Source organism: Anopheles coluzzii, chromosome 3, assembly GCF_943734685.1.
Source record: "Anopheles coluzzii chromosome 3, AcolN3, whole genome shotgun sequence".
Lineage (NCBI taxonomy): Eukaryota > Metazoa > Arthropoda > Insecta > Diptera > Culicidae > Anopheles > Anopheles coluzzii.
This window is the reverse complement of record NC_064671.1, coordinates 30,875,407-30,892,858: the sequence shown is the minus strand read 5'-3', so window position 1 is coordinate 30,892,858 and position 17,452 is coordinate 30,875,407. Positions and strand designations below refer to the sequence as shown.

The 17,452-nt window shown below is 44.4% G+C and overlaps 1 protein-coding gene and 1 non-coding gene across 3 annotated transcripts in view; one reads left to right on the top strand and one right to left on the bottom strand.

Annotated features, from left to right (window-relative positions):
* Nucleotides 1-17,452, top strand: part of LOC120959111 (fez family zinc finger protein erm) — a 33,629-nt gene that overhangs the window by 12,533 nt on the left and 3,644 nt on the right. Inside the window, exon 1 of one of the 2 annotated variants that reach the window (XM_040382280.2) lies at nucleotides 15,352-16,681. The exons of the other annotated variant lie outside the window; for it this stretch is intronic. Coding sequence (XP_040238214.2) covers nucleotides 16,670-16,681 — 12 coding nt within the window. The 5' untranslated portion in view covers nucleotides 15,352-16,669. Of the gene's footprint in view, nucleotides 1-15,351; nucleotides 16,682-17,452 lie in introns of those variants that run through there. 2 annotated transcript variants of the gene reach the window in all.
* Nucleotides 12,396-12,468, bottom strand: Trnar-ucg (transfer RNA arginine (anticodon UCG)). The gene has a single exon. It is a non-coding gene; the product is annotated as a tRNA-Arg (tRNA).

Here is a 17,452-nt window from a genome sequence, read left to right as displayed (position 1 = left end):
CAAAAAAAAAAACAAAAAACCATCCTAGCGCAGAGTGCGAAGCAAGCAATACAACAATAACATAATATTGCAAACCAAATGAGGGAACACAAACACCATCAAATTCACCATACACCACACCACACACCGGAAAAAAGGGCATTGTATTAGGCGCGTGCCCTTGGTTGCCGGCAGTGGCGAGGGGGTTTCCTGCGCGCGCGCGCGGCATGAACAATATTAATCGCCCGATCGGTGGTAAACCATTATCACAAGACAAGGAGCGGTAAAAACAAACAGACTTCACTTCATATTTTGCCCCTTTCTTTCCCCCAAGGAAGCGTTTTTGTGGTAGTCCATGTTTACCGAGCCAAGAATTGTCATCCTGTTCCCCAAAGCTGACAGCGCAATATGTTTGTTGTTCCAAATTAAAACCAAACACCGTTTTGGTACGTTTGGCGTATCTGTTTGAAACTGGGAACTGTTTAGCAGGGAAGCAGGCAAAGGGACCTTCTCCCTGGATGCTTCTTCGAATGAAGGTTCTAAGCTCCCGTGGGAGATGCGCTGTGGACACAACCGGTTCGATATCGCTCCGGGTGGCGATATAGTCCTTCGAGCCAGAGAAACGTCCACCCCTGGACGAGGCTCTACCAAATAAAAACTGTCCACCCCAGGGCACGCGTGTGTGTGTGGCTAGCATGTTGATACGTAAGTGGGATGATCCGACGATCCTTTCGTAAGCACCGCTCCTTGTTATCACCTTCCATAATCAGTGTCTTCTGTTCGTGCGCTCTTCCTAGGTCCTATTTTAACCTGCTTTTGTATGTTGGATTGAGCCGGCTTATGGCCATATTAGGCTACTCTGCTACTCCAATACCATCGGCGGTGCGTGTGCGTGTTGGGAAAATATTTACCCCCCAACAAACGGTGCAATATTTGCAAACTGTTGTCCACCGGTGTGTCACACGCTTGTCCCACACGACCCTTCCAAAGCCAAAGGACGTGATTTGGGCAAGATTTGTTTGTCTGCCACCGCCGCCCGCAACAAAGCAAAGACGTCCGGGTCACACTAAACTTGTAACGGAATAAAACAATCTGACCATTACTTTTCATTAGCGGGTTGAGCATTTCGACCAGTCGGAAGCGGCCTACGCCTAATCCCGAGAGAGAGTGGAAAGCTTTTGAGCCACTGAGTGGAAAGCTCGACCACCGTAAGGGGCTCCTCTGGGGCTTATCCGTTCCTGTGCTGTGTGAAGCTGAGCTGGATGCTGGAGGAACTGGACGGCCGACGACCGACTCCTGACCGTGCCCGTAATAATCGAAAGTAAATTCGATGTGGGCAGATAATCTGTTTTACCTTACCGGGGGTTTGCAGGGACAGGCAAAGCCGGGCTAATCCGTTCGAAAACATCCTTAATCCCTCGGGACCCCGGGAGCAACCGGCAAAAGATGAATGATCGGGTGAGATGAGGTGAGATGGGTACGGGCCGACCCTCTACCTGTTGGCCGCTGCATTCCTTGGCAGGATGTAAACTAGAGCTCGCGCTTGGGAGTAAATTGAAAAATGAGATGAGAGCGACGGATGGCCAGGGAAGGGAATCTTCTTATTTAATTGGGTATTGTTAGTTTAGCAAATTAGAGCAATTAGAAGAAGGTGAAGATGCGAGGTCGAGAGAGAGAAGGCTTCAAGACTGGGCGAATGAATTATAGGATTCCGTGATTTATGGATGGGATGAACGATGCATTAAGCCAGGGACTCGGTTGTGGGAAGATGCGCATCACTTACCAGGCTTTGGATCCTGCAAGTGCGTATGGATGGGAAAGGTACACAGCACAGCGGAGTTGGAAGAGTGCAGTTTGTGTTGTCGTGTGTACTTCAATTAATATTAAATCCATTAGATGTATACACATTACTCGCTGTGTTGTAGTTTTGATGTACTCTTTCTCATTAACCATTGCACAAAGCGCCTTGTGCATGAGATCTGCAATTTCTTTTGTTTTTCACTCCCTCCTTGTACACTCTTGAATGCTTTTCCCCCTAAGGGGACATTCGGCAAAACACCCAAAAAGGCACGTTCGCGGGAACTGAAGCGCGTTTCTGTTTTTGGGTGCATTATTCAAAATAAAATGCATTTCAACCCGCTTCGCGTCGTGTGAGGTAGAGCGTGTGCGAGCGCTGTGACATCCCCGTGCGGCAATTAATTGAAAACAAGGCGCACGCTTTACCACACACAAACAATGGCATGCACGCGTGCCACATGCACATTTCGTGAACAATTCAAGACCGCACACGAAACGAAAGAGAGAGACAGGGGGACGTTTTGAAACGTGCCGTCTGTTAGCCGTCGCCAGGACGACGGGTTCGGCGTAGGTGAAGTGCATCGTACACTGTGTGTGGTTGTTCTTGTGCAGTGTTTGTCTCCTGTGTGCAACTGCAGTGTTTTGTTTTTTTGCGATGATGGTTGTGGTGATATAAATGCTCACTGGGGAACAATTTGGATGGCCTTTGAAGGCTCCCAGGAGATTGTATAGACTCGTGAGTCTGACGCCGAACGACCCGATTTGGTTGAATCATCTCGGAAGCTTTGCTCTAATCAAGCGGATCTTTTTATCAACTGGACCGCCACATCCACAAAATCGTGGCCGGCGGCATTTGGCTTTGTGATATCGATACGCCGCCTCCATAATTAAACAGTTTCAGTGGCCGATCTTCGTACGCCTTCGGTCAAGCAATCTTTCCACATCTTCGAGCTAAAAACCCATTACTGAACCAACATTGGATGCTGATCTGACCGACAAACCCAAGCGCATCAATGAGGCCGGCGTGTGAGCTGCAGAGTCCGACCATCATCAAACCACCACCACCGCAATCGGATAATAACCTCATTAAAGGATTACTCTCTGTAGGCACTTCTCGCCCCTCTGATGTGGTCTTCCGACCCTTGGTTGCTGGCGGCCTCTCCTTTGCGGTCATGGTTTCTGTCTTGACGGCACGGGCCAGGGCCCGCGGTCTTAAAACATTGATTCACCGGAGCGAAAACAGGTACCTTCTTGTCACCGTTTGGGCCTTTGAGGTGCGGGCCGACAAAACAGAGAAACCCCGACTGCCGTGGGCTCGCAGATGTTGAGCTCATTAACGACTCCTTTCCCGTAACGGCTCCGTGGGTCGTCCTTCCGCAGCACGCTTCACTTCAACAGCTGGGATTAACGAGAAACGGTTGCGGTGCGGTTGGCAAATTTCATCCACCGCTGCCACCGCCAAGGATATGCGAGTATTAGGAGAAAACCCCGTATCATCCCTAGCAGCGGGGTGAACCTCCCGGGGCTTTGTGGTGAAAATATTTACCAGCGCGTGAAAGGAAAATGCCCGATAATTTATGATAAATATTGGCAAATATTGTGGGTGCCCATGTGGGCCCCGTGTGCCTCCGAACATTCGGGACTATTTGGGCTGTGCGAGATGAGGCTTTGTTTGGTGGCATGGTTTCAGCTGGTGGCTGGCGAACAACAAAGCAACTGTTGAACGAGCTCCTTTATGGTATGGCGTGCAGCCGTAGAGAAGCAGCTTCTTTGTTCTTTGCACAAAAACAAATGTGAAACAATCGCTAGAATCGGCTATTGTTTCAACTAAATCGTTCAATTGATCGTGCTGCGGTGAAGCATTAGTGTGTGAGAAAACGCTTTACACAAGCGAAGACAGATTAAGTTTGAACGATATGTTTGTGTAGCCAATTGTTTGATGAAGCAGTTTGGTTGGGCCTGGTAGGTGAATGAATTTTACGGATGGTCAGGCAAAGGAATGTATTATTAGGTAGTTAAAAAGGGATGATGATGATGATGATGATGATATGATGATAAGTCCCACCTCTTACTTCAACACAGGTTTGAGAAGGACGGAGTACGGAGAGTGAGTATATTTACAATAATATTACTCTAAAGTAGTTTTTGAATGAAATAAAAATTACGAGCAAGTGGTTGAACTGGCATCGTGGTGGTGACGTCATTTAAAAGAATCCACCGAGTCATACACACACCCAAGACGACCGACGTAGTTTCATTAGGAAAAAAACGGATCAACTCCATCGATCACATCAGGACATAACTGCGAAATGCTTGTGCCAGTTCCACTGGTGCCAACACCGGCTCCAGGGCACTACCATCCTAAGCAGCAGAATCTAATGTATTGGACATTATCAGGACACACTGGAACATGCATAGGGACGCTAAGATTTTGTAAAACACTTGTAGCGTTTTGAATAATTGCTTGAATTACACTCTTAGGTTTGTATTCACCCAAGGGGGTTTCAATTCCAAATGTTTTTTTTCCCTGAATGAAACTGTTCCTTAATTTTGCAATTATTAGAAATCTACTTTAGTTCTTCCGGCCAAGATTGCCATTAAGCATAGAATTCAATGAGGAGAGAACATAGTTTCGTACCCATTATCGCGTAAGATTTCAAACTATTGTACATAATAATGAAATTTAAATATGGAAATAAAAGAACTAGCACTCTTAGGCTCTTAGGATCCAGAATTTGGGCAGTTATATGCCTTATAGGTCATCATTTTAAAATGTACGTGCTACGTTCATGTACAACGGAAAAGATTATTAATAGAACAAATTCTGTAATTTGAGGAACAGAAATATTTAAAATAGAAAAAAGCAATATTATTAAAACTCCTAATACTCCTGCTTATACTACTACTGATAATGCTATATTTAGTTGTTGAATTGGTTTGACGGATAGCCAAGTCTTTGTTATGGGAGGACGGTCCATTCTAGACTTAAACCCACGACAAGCGTGTTTTAATAAGTCATACGAGTTGAAGACTACACCCCGGGACCGCCCCACGAACTCGAAGCAGAATTTGTTTATTTTGGATAAGATTGTTTGCCTTTTTATTTAATTCACATGGTTTGTAACCAGGGATAAACATCTGGTAATATGTAATTTGTGCTACATTGCTTGGATTCATAGCATTCTTCGAAGAAGTCGGTTGAGTACTCAACAAATAAAGGTTAAAATAGCCCAATAAACATGACTCCCAGGCTACATAGTAGTTAATGAGAATAATGTAAGCTTATCGGAGACGTTCAAAGGTGCTTATTAGACCCTTTTTATTTCCAACAGAAGTACGACCTTAGTACCATGCGACTATGGCTTTTAAGAAACGGATAGCACTTGCCCTGATATTAGATACCTACCTTGAAGATAGGAGACACTTCCAAGTATTCCGCTTACCATATTACCAAGAGTTACAGCTAATTCAAGAACAAAGCACTACCTCAGCCGTCTCGAGAAGACTAAGGATCTAAACACACACACACACACACACAGTCACAGTCCCTGTCCACGCTTGTATAGGTGATAAATTACAAAATTAGTACCCTTCAGCTCGCCTGACATCCCTATCGAGGCAAGAGCGCTTTGCCAGCGGTAATGAAAAGAACAAATTGCACATTTTCCTTACCACAGTTTGTACGGCTACCACGGTTCAATCGGCCGAAGAGTTAGCCAGTTGTGTCTGTCCATCCGCGTTTCCTCGCTTTCGGCAGCTATTTTTCTTCGCCACCTACATCCGGTCGTAAAAAACAAACGAATGTACATGAACTCCCCAACGCCAAAGGCAAATCCCCATCATTCCACCTGAAAGTTGTCTTTGAGAGCGTTGAAAGATGCCTCGATAGATAAGTCACGCGAGCTGCCTTGATCACGTACGGTGCTTATCGGGGGCGAACGATCTTCTGCCTCGGTACTGTAAACTGCCGCGGTAACCGTTACCGGTACGGTAACGTCGTACATGAAATGGGTGAGCAGCAGGAAAAGAAAACAGGACGCACGTAAAATGCGCACTGGCACGTTCTTATCGTTCACGAAGCAGTGGCGAAGGGTATAGAGCAGACAGCAGATAAAGGAGTCTTGTTTGAAGAGGAGCCTTTTGCGCGTTTGATAGAATTCGGTTTATAGTTTGATGAGTTTTAGGAAACATTATTACACCTATTTAGTGCACAATATTTAAAAAAGAAAGAATAATAAGGTCTTCTTGTTGAAGTAACCGATTCCCCTGCACAAAAAGGGCATAAAACTTCCTACTCTATAAATCACAAAGTGATTAGGCAGGCGACTGCCTCTATCATACCCATCGGCGTGAGCTGGCATTGAGCAAATCGTTTGCCATCGCGATTCCTTTCCGTCACTGCCACTTGAAAGGCATCCAAAAAGGGGGAAACTCAAAGAGAAAACCATACGGCCGCAGCCTAGCGTGAGGTGAAGGGGCAGCCGGGGGCCACTCTTCACAGCGATGCTCACCTCCGATGATGATAATTTGCATAGTAGATTGGATCATGAGATTAGTCCGTCTTTCCGCCACCGAACGGTGAGGGTGTTTGGTTGTTGTTTTGCTTCGTTACTATGGCGGTGTACGTGCCGCCAGATCCCTTGTTTGGAAGGAAATCAAAGTCTACGTCACCACGTCCGCGACCACCATCACCACCGGCACGGAGCTGCGATAAGTCGTGACATTTTAATAGAATGATCACTGCGCGATAACGAGCGTATAATTTCTTAATCAACTCGCGAGCTTGGAATTGGGTGAGCCTCTGTAAGAGTGAAGGAGCAGAGCGTTTTGAGTTACAGAGAAGCGGCCAGTTTTGTACTCGGTGGCCACTTGGGCGCAATCTACCCGCAGAACGAACACGTGCATTTGCTGCGCCAGTCCTTCGCAACCGGAAGTATCTTGTGGACAGATGTTACGACGCTCGACGCCGTTGGGCAGCCCACGTGTGCGAATGATAAATCCAAGAAGGTCCTTTTGCAGTAAAAAAAACGAATAAGAAACGGGTTCCTTTACGTGTGGTTGTACCGTTGGAATGCGACCGGAAGTAAAGAAAACGGACCGGGGGTTTCACTTTACAACTCGTTCGCGTGCTTGCTTGCGGAGGGTTGATTTGCATATTAAGGATTTGCTTTTTATCATTGCTCCTAAACCCACCCGGACAACCCTTCGCGAAGATAGGCACGGGAGGTATGAAGTGAAGACACTCGAAAGGGGTGCTGACGTACCGGGATGTGGCACATGTGGGCAGGATGCGACTTTCGACGGCACACGTGTTCCGGCGTTGGCTGGTGCCAGGTGAGCGGCACCAAGTACCAATCTATAAGTGCAATTACGAGCATGTAGATTTTCATTCCTCCCGGGTTATGTGTGCAACAAATGGGCAAAAGAGAGGACACTCTCGAAAGCTGACACGAGTGACAGTTTATAAACGGTTGGAGCATCTGTTCTAGAGTTCATTAGCATGTGCAGGTTGAGGCAGATGTGCAAACCCAAAAAAATACATAACATTTAAGATTGAATGTTCTTTTTAAAATGCAAAACAGTGTTAACATGTGGAAGGTAATTTATGCAAAATTAGGTAAAAAACACTTGTGTGCCATCCGTAGTAATAGTTGAACTCTTTGAACTGTTGAACTCGTTGAATGTGCTTCATTAAATCAAAGATAGGCCTTTTGAGAAGTACAGAATGGAAAATGGTACTAGAGCAGCAATTGAAGGCAGCGTTAAAAGGGTAGTTATTACAGAACTTAATCTATATTTTCAATTTGTTTTGAAAGAATATAGACCAAAGGCTAAGAATTTTATTTATTTTAATTTCAACGAGGCTTCAATTTGCACCTTATACTGGGAGAAAGGCTCTTATGCCTTTCAAGCTGCCTGAAACTATGCAATCCGCATTAATCAATCCCTCTTTTAGGAGTTAAATGTTCCATTTGAAGTCATTTCAAGTTGCTTCAACGCTATGTTCATCTTAGAACGATATAATGCAAATCTCTCCGTCAAACACACTTCCTCCTAGCCGCAAGCATCAAGCATCAAGACCTAGCACAATTCATAATGCCACCGGCACGAGCCAACTGTCAGCGAGTTGGCGTGAGCATTTAATAACATACCACAACTGCTCGGCTATGCGCCTAGCCGAATGAAAAGGCGATTGAATAGCGAGGCAAAAAGAAAAGGGCAAAAAACACACTCCGTAGCATAATTAACCGGAAATCGCAACACGCGTCCGTGTACTGTTCGAGATTTTTTGCCCCCAGCTGCCGATGTCGGTCGAAGACGGCTTTCTTCACCACGCGGAGCGCGTCCTTTAAGACGGATCCTGTAGCTCTGTCAATGCCTGCCTACTTTTGCTGCAGTTTGCTGGTCGCGCGCACACGTACAAGGACACGCACACCGTACTGGCGCGCGGCACTTCACAATAGCACCTGGGCTGGGCGGAGAAGTTTCGATGCGATCAGAACGCTCCGATCCCTGCGCGAGAGCGGGGCACGCAAGGTGGGAAGTAACGCGGCAGCGAACAAAACTGGTACACACGAGCCGGGGCTACTTCCGGTGTGGCGGAAGCGTCATGGCAGCAACAATAGACCCGACGGCACCAGGGACACAGGGGTGGTTTTGTTTTGTGCAAGGCAAGGGCAACGAAATCCTAAGCGAAGGAAAAATGAGCCACGCACCCAGCTTCTCAAGGAGCCCGGCCTTGCTGTCCCCGGCAACGGCTCGAGGACTCCCGTGGTGGAAGGTGCATTCTGTTGCATCTTTACGGAGTGTGTGTTGGTGAGCAAACGAGGGTATGCAGAAAAAATCTGGTCAGCTCTCGCGTACACTCTTATTAAAATATCAAATTATCCGTTTGCAGAGCTCGTCGCTTGAGGCAGCAGTATGTGCGACCACTGCAGTTGACAGTGATGCAATTTGACAGGCGCTAAGTGATCGTAGTACAATGGCATGGCGGGAAGGGCAAAGTAGGAGCAATCCAAATTGTGCGCGCACAATCAACGAGACTTTGCAGCTTGACGGCGTCCATATGCTGGCTTGCGACAATGGGGGAACGGTGCAGAAAGCGTTGGAAAAAGGTCAAACAAGAGATGGCAAAAATGCGGACTAAATGAGGGTGTTTTGATGTTCTGAGGTTCGGTCCTAGCACAGGATTTTAATGATCACGAGGGGCATTGTTTGTTGTTAGCGTAAAACAAAGCAAGTGGATAATGTACCTACTTTAAACTGTCTGTTTCTTGTAATGATTTAACTGACGAAATTTAAATTGTTCTAACACACCAATAAAACATGTCTTGGCTAGTTTGAAGTGGAGTGTACAGTATGTCACAGAGTTATGGTAGAGCTGCATTGCATTAGTACTAAAAGACAACTTGGACAGATCGCAAAGTCCAATAAACACTAAGCTTTGTCCTTTTCGAAAAAAAAGATATGCACTTTGCTTTAGTTAATTGATTTACATTGAAATTATATTTCAAAAAAAATATCTATTTTATTGAGATTTGAAAAGAATAATCTCTTTCCACATCATGCCCCCAAGTTCGCCATTTCCGCAACTTCTTCGTTATTGTTTACTAACAAACTAATCAAAGGAGTCGAGTAATCCAGCTTAACGAATGTTTCGTTAAATACGTTAGAGCTGAGCTTGATCAGTACAACTGTAGTACAACTACAATTTACCTTTGATTTTATTACAATTTTAGTTTTTTAGTGTTCCGAGTTTAGTGGAATTCATTCTATCAAATGTTTTCAAAATATTGAGCAAAATGACCAAAAAAATCAAACTCCGAGAAATCCTACGCAGCTGTACTGTCTATTCCATGAACCATTGGATAGATATTCCACTATATGAATATTGCAGCCACTCGGATGTCCTTCAACACTTTGATCACTCCGTTTACGCTTGCTTGTATGCATGGTCAAACAGAGCAAACGGCCATTGTTTCGCACAAAGCTATCAATCCGTTGGGCCTGTTGAGACGACTCGCCTGCCAAGAGGGCATCCTTCATCGTAGAGTAATACCGATCCCGTCTCAAAAGCCTAGACGTATGGGCCGTCTAGGCCCCCATCTGCTTGTTTACAGCCAGTGCGATTGTTCTGAAGATACTTCTGGAGGTGCCCACAAACAACTGCACCTCCCGTACCCAGATCCACCTCCCAGAAAAATCCCAGCCAACCCAATACAAACAGTGCAACAAAAACTGTTGCCATGGTGAAAGTACAGAAGTGCACTGTGGAGAGTGTTTGACTGTTGGGCCTCCGCTCCTCAGAAGTTCATCGGGGCACAGTTGGGGCAAGTGTGCAATTGAATTTGTGCTTTGTGCAACACGACGCTCGTTGGAGCATCCAGAGATGGGAAAGGATGAGGCCTAGGCTACACCACTCTAAAGGATTGTGATGGCATTGCCTCCAGGGCCTGGTCCGCTTCTGCACGTCCGTGTTTGTAGAACGTTCCAAGAACAAAAAAAAGGACAAACTTAGGCACGTCCCAATGTGTGCTACAGCCGGGCGGCAATTGAAGTTGAAGAATTTCCTGCCCAAATGCACAATTCTCCCGTACGGTTGTGGTGCAAGAAAAATGAAGGCAATGCTCCACAAATGCCCGAAGCCATCCCGACAGAGGGAAGCATCCGCACTTCAACAGGCGAACGCAAAGGGTTAATGCCTAGGATCCTGCAAAGAAGCAAATCCCAGACACACACACACACTCCTTTCGGTGAATGCTTCCTTGTCCGGTGAGTTCTTCATTAATTTTGCATCGTTGGCACATTGTTTGGTGTGCTTTGGTCAGGACCGAGGCCAGCTGAAGAAACGGGCATCATGCAACACTGCGTGCCTTTGCCAGCCCGGGAATGAGTCGGCCCCTCCTCCGCCTTTTGGTACGTGCTGTCCGTACTGTCTCCAGTCATGTGTTATCCAGCTTGAAGGCATAAGAATTTCCGTAAGCGGAGCGGAGAATTTTCGTTGCCAAAGCGATCTTACTTCCTTCCGTGCGAGGATTTTGTTTCGCGAGACGGCGTACGGCGTACGAATTGCTCCGGCATCACTTCCGGCAGACGGACGGACAGCGCCCGCGTGCGTCTGATGTAATTCTATCTTGCCTACCTTTTTCGCAACCTAAAGAGCGCTGCTGCGGAGGGCGGGAGATCATCAGATGAAGTGACAGGATAGAGTTGGAATTGAGCAATCGGGTCGTCATTGTTGTCGGGGCCGTTGCATCTTGTGCAGTCTACATTGAAGAGAGGGAGAGAGAGAGAGAGAGTGAGGAAGAGAGATTGCTTCATTAATGTGGCACGAACAATAAGACAGGTGCTTCCTTCCCGAAGCGCTGCTCACATAAAGCACACGACCTCCGGTGCGAAGTGGGTTTTCGGAAGAAGTGTGTGTGCCACACGCCAGGTGATTTTTTGCTTATTATGTTCCGTGCGCAATGTTCAACCTTCAACGATGGATGGAGGGTGGATGGTTCAACTACTTCTAGGTTTAACGAGGTTAGGGTTAGCCGGGTATGTCATTTGTTGAGGAGGAGTTGTATCATTTTATCCGGCTGGATATCTTAAGGTGTGGCATAGGGTAAATTGGTAAAATGTGCGATAAAAATCAATAACATAAGGTGACTCACGCAGTTTAGGCGCCGAGTTTTGCTTGTCTTTCATCGATGTGCAGGGGTTTTCAGTGGTTCTGATACTGTTGGCATTATTTTTGAACTAATTGTGATAAGAAGTGATACGTTCCAACCTTGTCTGCAATTTTACAGCTATAACATCACGAAGAATTCAGAAAATATCGCACAAGTTTCATAATGGCTGAAAACCCCTGTAATGAATCAATAAAGTAATGATAGTAATGCAGGGTTTTTAAGATGATCTGTTAAAGTTGGCATACTTTCTGGATTTTTTGCGACATTAAGTGATACATTTAGGCCTTGTTTGTGGTTTGACAGGTGCTGAAATAGCGTCACAGGGGTCCAGAAAGAGTGCTAAAAGTATCAGAACCATTGAAAACTCCTGCAATAGTATATTTAATAATAAATTACAAAAAACTTGTTAATGTTTCTTTTGTGTATTATGTTTTTTATCCATGTATGGTCTATTGTTACCCAAAATGAAGAATATTTAGCTTCCGAACTATTAATGACAATTTACATTTAATTTGTACTACATTTCGTCAAATTTGAATATTAGCGTGATGATGTCTAGTTAATCGAACATTATGTTAAGTATAATATTTCAACATAAAAATTGTTGCAATTTCCCTCTTTTATTTTTACGAGAATCTTGTAATAACAAACATGTTTTACGTTCATTTTACGGTCTGTAAATAGACATAAAGTGACAAATAATGTTTTACTTAGTACTATAGTAACTCATGTGTATGAGCAATAGTTTGTTATTTTGAATAGTTTGATCAATTGAAATTATTCGAATCTCAATTTTGAACTTTGATGGGAAGCCGTTTTTATATATTTGCATGTGTTTTGTTAATAATGATGTTCCTTACCAAAAATATTTGCTGGATAACTCACTCTACTAATCATATTCCCCTCTCGCAAGGAGAAGGAAAATTAGCATATCCTTTTATTCGACCGTGACAGGACTCGAACCTGCAATCTTCGGATCCGAAGTCCGACGCCTTCTCCATTAGGCCACACGGTCGCTTGTGTCTACGTGGCGTTATCTTCCATACAGCTGCTAACCCAACCCGGTAGCTCGCCGCAGTCTTCATCATCATCGCCGTCGCCGAACGGTCTAATGCGGTTTTGCGATTGTGTGTACGAGCGATTGCTGTTTGTTTGTTTGTGCGATTTTTGCTCACTAGTTTCTTTGCTGTGCGCACTATTTCTTCACGCATCGGAGCGTGCGTGTTTGCGGGGGCACCGCCGGGGCGGGCGCTCGTTCTTGTGCGATGCGCTCGCAGTCGAGCGCTCACAGTCGCCGCCGCAGCCCCCTTGCGGAAGGCTGTTGCGTTTGATTGTGAAATTATCGCAACAGTGCTGATCCGCGCATTGTGCCGGTCTGGACAGCGACCGCGTGACGGCGATGTGATGAGATTGAGATGGATCGGAGTGGGGATGGATACACACCACCATGTGTCTATTTTTAGCACAGGGCTGATCGAAGAGAAGTTATTGTAATTTGAGCGCCCCATTACAAATTTACACAGTACGACTATGTACGTGTGTGGGGTGGGAAGGGCGTTTGCAAGTAGTTTACAATCGAGAAAACGAGTGAAATTTTGGGTTTTGAACGTAAAAAAATACACAAAATATCACATTTGTTCATAAAATATGTCCAAAGTTGTCTCAAAAAGTGTGTTTTATCTATTAAAAAGTATTGAAAAAAATGCAAAATAATTTATCAGTTGCTATATTATATTAAAAATACACAAATACTTAATATATATTGAATCATTCATTTTTGGTGTATTCTACCCATAATCTGTTTCTCACACATCAACAGTATTAAATTAGTTTTAATTTTTTTTATATTTTCCAATCAATTTGATACGAAAAGTAAGTTATTGCAACCCACATTTTGGGTTTTTAGTATTAGTTTAATGCTATTTATTATTTGTTTACATATCAAGATAACCAGATTCATTTGAATACTATATTTCAATGATTGCTTTTATTTTACCTCAAAATATTGTAAACACTTTGTTCTTTATTAACAGATCATAAGTATAGACTAACAATTTAAGGCTTCTATATAAAAACTATAGTAAACATATATTTGATACAAATCGTTTAAAATTGTATACCATTTCGAGAAATATTTTGTATTTTTACCATTATGTTATACACACATACTAAATAAGAGATTGCAAAAGTGTCTTTAGGAGTATTGGACAGTAATGTTTTCAGTAATGTGATTTTTTATGATTGTTGATGTTGCAAAACTAACATTAAACGTTGTATATTGTAGTGAAAGGCTTAGATGGTATATAGTTAGGTCTCCGAATTTCTCATCGAAATGGTATAAAGTCGATTCTTATTTTAAGTTTGCACATTTGTATGTACTGTTCAGTCCAACAATTCGTCATAATTTGCCCAATAAATAAAAAAGTTTAAATTTCTAACGAATCCAAATAGTTTGAAAGCTTTCCTTCTTTAATAATCATAACACTCAAACAAGGGAAAGCCTGTACCGATGATTTGATCAATAGAATAAATTTGTTTAAAAGACTACCCATTTCGGTGGCTCCGCTAATAAGGCTGATGCACAAAAAGGTTTGCAGTAAAAAAGAAAAGCACACCCTCTACACCGCCTCCATACGGCGTCCATCACAACCGCCACACAAAAGATTGTTCATATTTTCACGCTCCAGCCATTTCGCTCTTTTGCCGAAGCGAACGAATAGCATCAACGGCACATGGGCGGCTATTGGTGGCAGAGTTGGGGCACGAGCTTTGGGGGCCAATCTTTCCTATTTAATGTCACTTTTCCCTCGCCCTCCCTGGCTATATGTTGAGCTTTCCGCTTAACACGTAAAGCTATAGAAGCTCGCCTTTTTTTCGCTTCTTCTTTTGCTTTCCCTCTCAACTCGACTCGGTTGATTCTATTTACTGTTTGCTTAATGGCCTGCCCTGCCCATCCTGCATCATGCATTCCTGCACTATCGCGATGGCTTGCTTTATCCTTGGCGCAGGTGGAGCGTGGAAGGACGCACGGATTCGGATTTGTCAGCCATGTGCCAGCGGTGGTCTTTTGAAATTAAAATAGTGAAAGAGAGAGCGGCGAAAAAAGGAACAGCCTTACACCACCACCACCACCATCATCTTCATCCCGCTCGGTGGGGGCCACTCCCGCGGGGTCTTCCTCCTCTTCCGTCGAGCCACCGCAACACACCGTTGCTCAAGTGTACGATAATGAGCTAACAAGAATATAGCAAACGGGCCAGCCAACCGACCCCGGCGTAATGGAGAGGACCCACACACCTTGCCGCACACCCCAGGCACCGCCTTTGTGTGTGCTGCGCGGATCTTTCGCTGCCAGCGAAACACAGTACCCCGTAGTAGTGTATGTTTGCTCATCCACTCAGCTCATCCTCAGGTCGGTTGCGCGAGCGAAAGGCCGCGGCATCGGCATGGCGTTGTCCTTTTCCGTGAAAGTGGCGAAAGCGCCTGCGTCAGGGCAAGCGTACGACACATGGAACAGGCCAACCACCGTCGACGATTGAAGGCGTCGGATGCCGACGATGAGCAGTCAGCATTGACGTGGCGAAAAATAACGGGGCGTCACCGAAAAAAGGACCTTTTGCAAACTGGAGGACTGCTCCGATGATGATGATGATGATGATGATGATGACAGTGAGGATGAGCTTCTGCTGCAGAGGTCGTTGAGAAGGAAGAGGAGGTCATGGCGAAGTGTGCAACATATTGGCCCTGCCTTACATACACACACACACGCACAAAAAGGAATGGAAGGACAGCTCAAGGATGGTAAGGAGAGAATAAAAAAGGCTACCGACGACTCACCGGGACTCAGCCTGAAAAGGCCACAAAGATTCTAGTGCGTACCTTTCACTCGGCTGTGTGTGTGTGTGTAGTTGTGTACATAGAATGTCCTTTTCCACACCGTGGCAGCAGTTCGAGCAGTGAACCGACCCAGTCCCTTCGGTCTTCGGTCGGGTGTTCTTTTGCGCGTTATGCCAGTGTGTGCGTGCCGAATGCGCTCTCGCTCTTTCTCTCTTATTTTCTCTCTATCTCTCACTCTCTCTCTCTCCGTCTCCTTGCGCAGGCTGCAAAATGTCCTGACGAATGAGCGACACGGTTCGCGGCAGGCTGTGATTTACCGTGCAAGGGAGGGGAAAACGCTGGGCGCTTTCGAGGGGTTCGATCCGTTTCCACTTTGCCGTCGCACCATCATCAACCGTCATCGTCGCCTGCTTGCCGTTGTGAAGGGGAGGGGTCTAAAGAGGGCTGTTTTAGTTTTCGCAAGGGGCCCGGGCAGCAGGCTGGTTGCTATTCGTCCTTTTTTGCTTCGGTGTTTTGCTGGTGTATTGAATTTTTGGCTGCCAGGGGCTGCTGCTGCTTGGTTGCTGAGGTTCTTCAGCCGTCTGTGAGCCGTCAGAACAGTCTCGACTGCCGAACCGGGTGGATCTGAAGCGTCCCTTGAGGTTGCAAAGCGAATCCGTTGCAAAGACGAGTTGCTCGTTGTGTGTCTTACGAACTACAGACGCACTGAAAAGACGGTGCGTGTGCGTGTTTGTGTGCCTCTGTTTACATCATCAGAGGAAGTGTGAATTATAGGAAACAAAAACATGCGAGTGTGAATTATTCCCTTTTTGTTACAAGAACTCAATCAGAGCCAGTACGGGCATTATCAATTTCGCTCAAGAAACACTTATCCATTAATTCTTGTGCATATGTGTCTGTCTTTCTGTATGTGTGTGTGTGTGTGCTTCTGTGGATGTGATAAGACGCCTCATGTGGGTTGGCATAAATTAAGAGCGTAACTGAGGACCACTTGTGCGATCAATTGAATTAATTTCCTTAATTGAGTTTGCACAACTTCCGCTGGGCAAAGACTTCAAGCGAGAGTGTCAAGTGTGTGTGTGTATGTGTGTGAGAGCGTGTAAAACAATTGCCGTCAAGTGGGTTGCGCAAAGTAAGGCGTAAATTAAAAGCTTACTGTAATATGGGAAGACGCTAGCTAACTGGAATGCTGGTACGTGGCTTGGAGTGAGTTAGTCACAGACGGCTAAGAGACAATTGCGAAGGAGGCTGCCATCGTTTGGTGTATTTGTGATAAGAGAGAGAGAGACACTTTGGAGCCGTAGTGTTTTGCTGGACGGAACGGAAGTGGTCGGGTCATACCAGCCAGCTAAATTCAATCGGTCAACGATCATCACAACATGGTTTATTTTGTACGTATGATTTTATGTGTGTATTGTTAAGATAAATGATGAATAGCCTTAGGTGCGAGAAGGGTAGAATCTATAAGGAGAATACAATTATTGAACTATGATTATGAATAATAGTATGAACTGTTGTAATAAGATGCACTAGAAATTGTATAAAAGGATAAAAAACGAGGATTGCAGGATAAATTCTCTGTTTTAGTAACTATAGGTACACCATTTTCATTTGTTAGCCTTATTAGCTTCAATTCCTGTCCTTTCTCAATTTGGGGCTGCACAAAAGCCATTTTTTTTTGAAAATTTAAATACATAATTTTCTCCTCGTTTTTTATTTACCTTTAGTAATTAGAATTAAGATTATGTACAATTTCAGTGTATTTTTATTAAAAAACGGTCATTATTGCAAACATTTGTTTGTCTAATTCTGTAAAATTTCTATGTTATTACTTTTTGAATATTCCTGTTGCTGTATTTATCGGAGCTTTGATGAATTTCAAATTGCTGAACAAACACTTTGAAAGACATATGAATATTTGCTTTGATTACTCGACTAACTACCAGCAAAAAGGGAAATAAACTTTAAAACTTGAAGTAAATTCTAAATAAGATAAGATAACAAACAAAAACATATAAAAGGTTTAACGTATGCTCAAACCAAAAGTAAGTTGAAGCCAAGCTATGAATAAACAAAGTATAAAAAGAAGGTAAATAAAATCTAAACAAAAGTAAGAAATAAGATGTAATAAATTCTACACAAACATGACAATGATTCGGTTT